This window comes from Sinocyclocheilus anshuiensis, unplaced genomic scaffold (genome assembly GCF_001515605.1).
Source record: "Sinocyclocheilus anshuiensis isolate Anshui unplaced genomic scaffold, SAMN03320099.WGS_v1.1 scaffold2520, whole genome shotgun sequence".
Lineage (NCBI taxonomy): Eukaryota > Metazoa > Chordata > Actinopteri > Cypriniformes > Cyprinidae > Sinocyclocheilus > Sinocyclocheilus anshuiensis.
Window position 1 is genome coordinate 48233 of NW_015541000.1, and position 853 is coordinate 49085.

The following is an 853-nucleotide window of genomic DNA, read 5'->3' on the forward strand; positions in this document are numbered from 1 at the left end:
GTCTTTATGCACCAAGAGCTTGTAACACTCCAAAGAGAAAGGAAAAATTTAAATCGCATCATATGACCCCTTTAAGTCTTACACATCTTAAATTTTTAGATTTTTGAAGGCACATTAGTTTTTTGGTCTGAACTAAAACAGCAGACGGGATTACTGAAAATATACTGGAGACCATGAAAGTTTTGTGCATATGATTGTATGATCAAAAATCTGGCACTGGCTGGAAACGTTTCTTTAAGAAAACGCTAGGGTTGAAAGAGATAAGATACATTTATTATTATTATGACTGTGTAGAATTGGTAGAATATTTATAAAAGACTGGTCACCTCTTGTCAACCCAATGAACAATTATAATATTACATTTCTAAATACCTTTAAAAGAGACTTGCATCTGATTGCCAGGTTATGTAAACACTTTAAGTGTCTTCAATAAGTATACAAGAAGAAAACACTCACAGAGCTTTTCTGCAGTTGATCACAGCTGGTATCAGTCTTCTTCTCCCCTCATCTGATGTGTTGTATTTCTTGAGGTCCAGCTCATCCAGCGGCTCCTCTGACATCTGAAGCATGTAGGCGATTGTTGAGCAGTGAGCAGCAGAGAGTTTCTTCTCTGAGTGTTTGTCTGATTTCACAAACTCCTGAATCTCTCTGGACAGAGTCTGATCTTTCACTTCCAGCAGACAGAGGAACAGATTGATGGATCGCTCAGTGGAGACTGCTTGTCCGTTTTTGATCTTCTCTTTAATGTAAAGTAGGGTGACCATACGTGCCATTTTCCCAGGACGTGTCCTGGCCAGGATTTCTATATTGCCTAAAATATCTAGGTTTTGGCTTTGTTTGCGTGTGCAGACCG

At 38.8% G+C, this 853-nt stretch overlaps 2 protein-coding genes and 1 long non-coding RNA gene across 3 annotated transcripts in view; 1 reads left to right on the plus strand and 2 right to left on the minus strand.

Moving 5' to 3' along the window:
- The window catches only part of LOC107690228 (uncharacterized), a 12763-nt gene extending 12449 nt beyond the window's left edge, over positions 1–314 (plus strand). Inside the window, exon 3 of the long non-coding RNA XR_001634416.1 lies at positions 304–314. This is a non-coding gene — a long non-coding RNA (uncharacterized LOC107690228). The remainder of the gene's footprint in view (positions 1–303) is intronic.
- The window catches only part of LOC107690227 (NACHT, LRR and PYD domains-containing protein 3-like), a 9126-nt gene extending 8398 nt beyond the window's left edge, over positions 1–728 (minus strand). Inside the window, exon 1 of the mRNA XM_016488482.1 lies at positions 457–728. Within this exon, the coding sequence (XP_016343968.1) occupies positions 457–569 (113 nt within the window). The 5' untranslated portion in view covers positions 570–728. The remainder of the gene's footprint in view (positions 1–456) is intronic.
- LOC107690226 (uncharacterized) overlaps positions 706–853 on the minus strand; it is a 13363-nt gene continuing 13215 nt past the window's right edge. The window contains exon 4 of the mRNA XM_016488481.1: positions 706–739. Coding sequence (XP_016343967.1) covers positions 706–739 — 34 coding nt within the window. The remainder of the gene's footprint in view (positions 740–853) is intronic.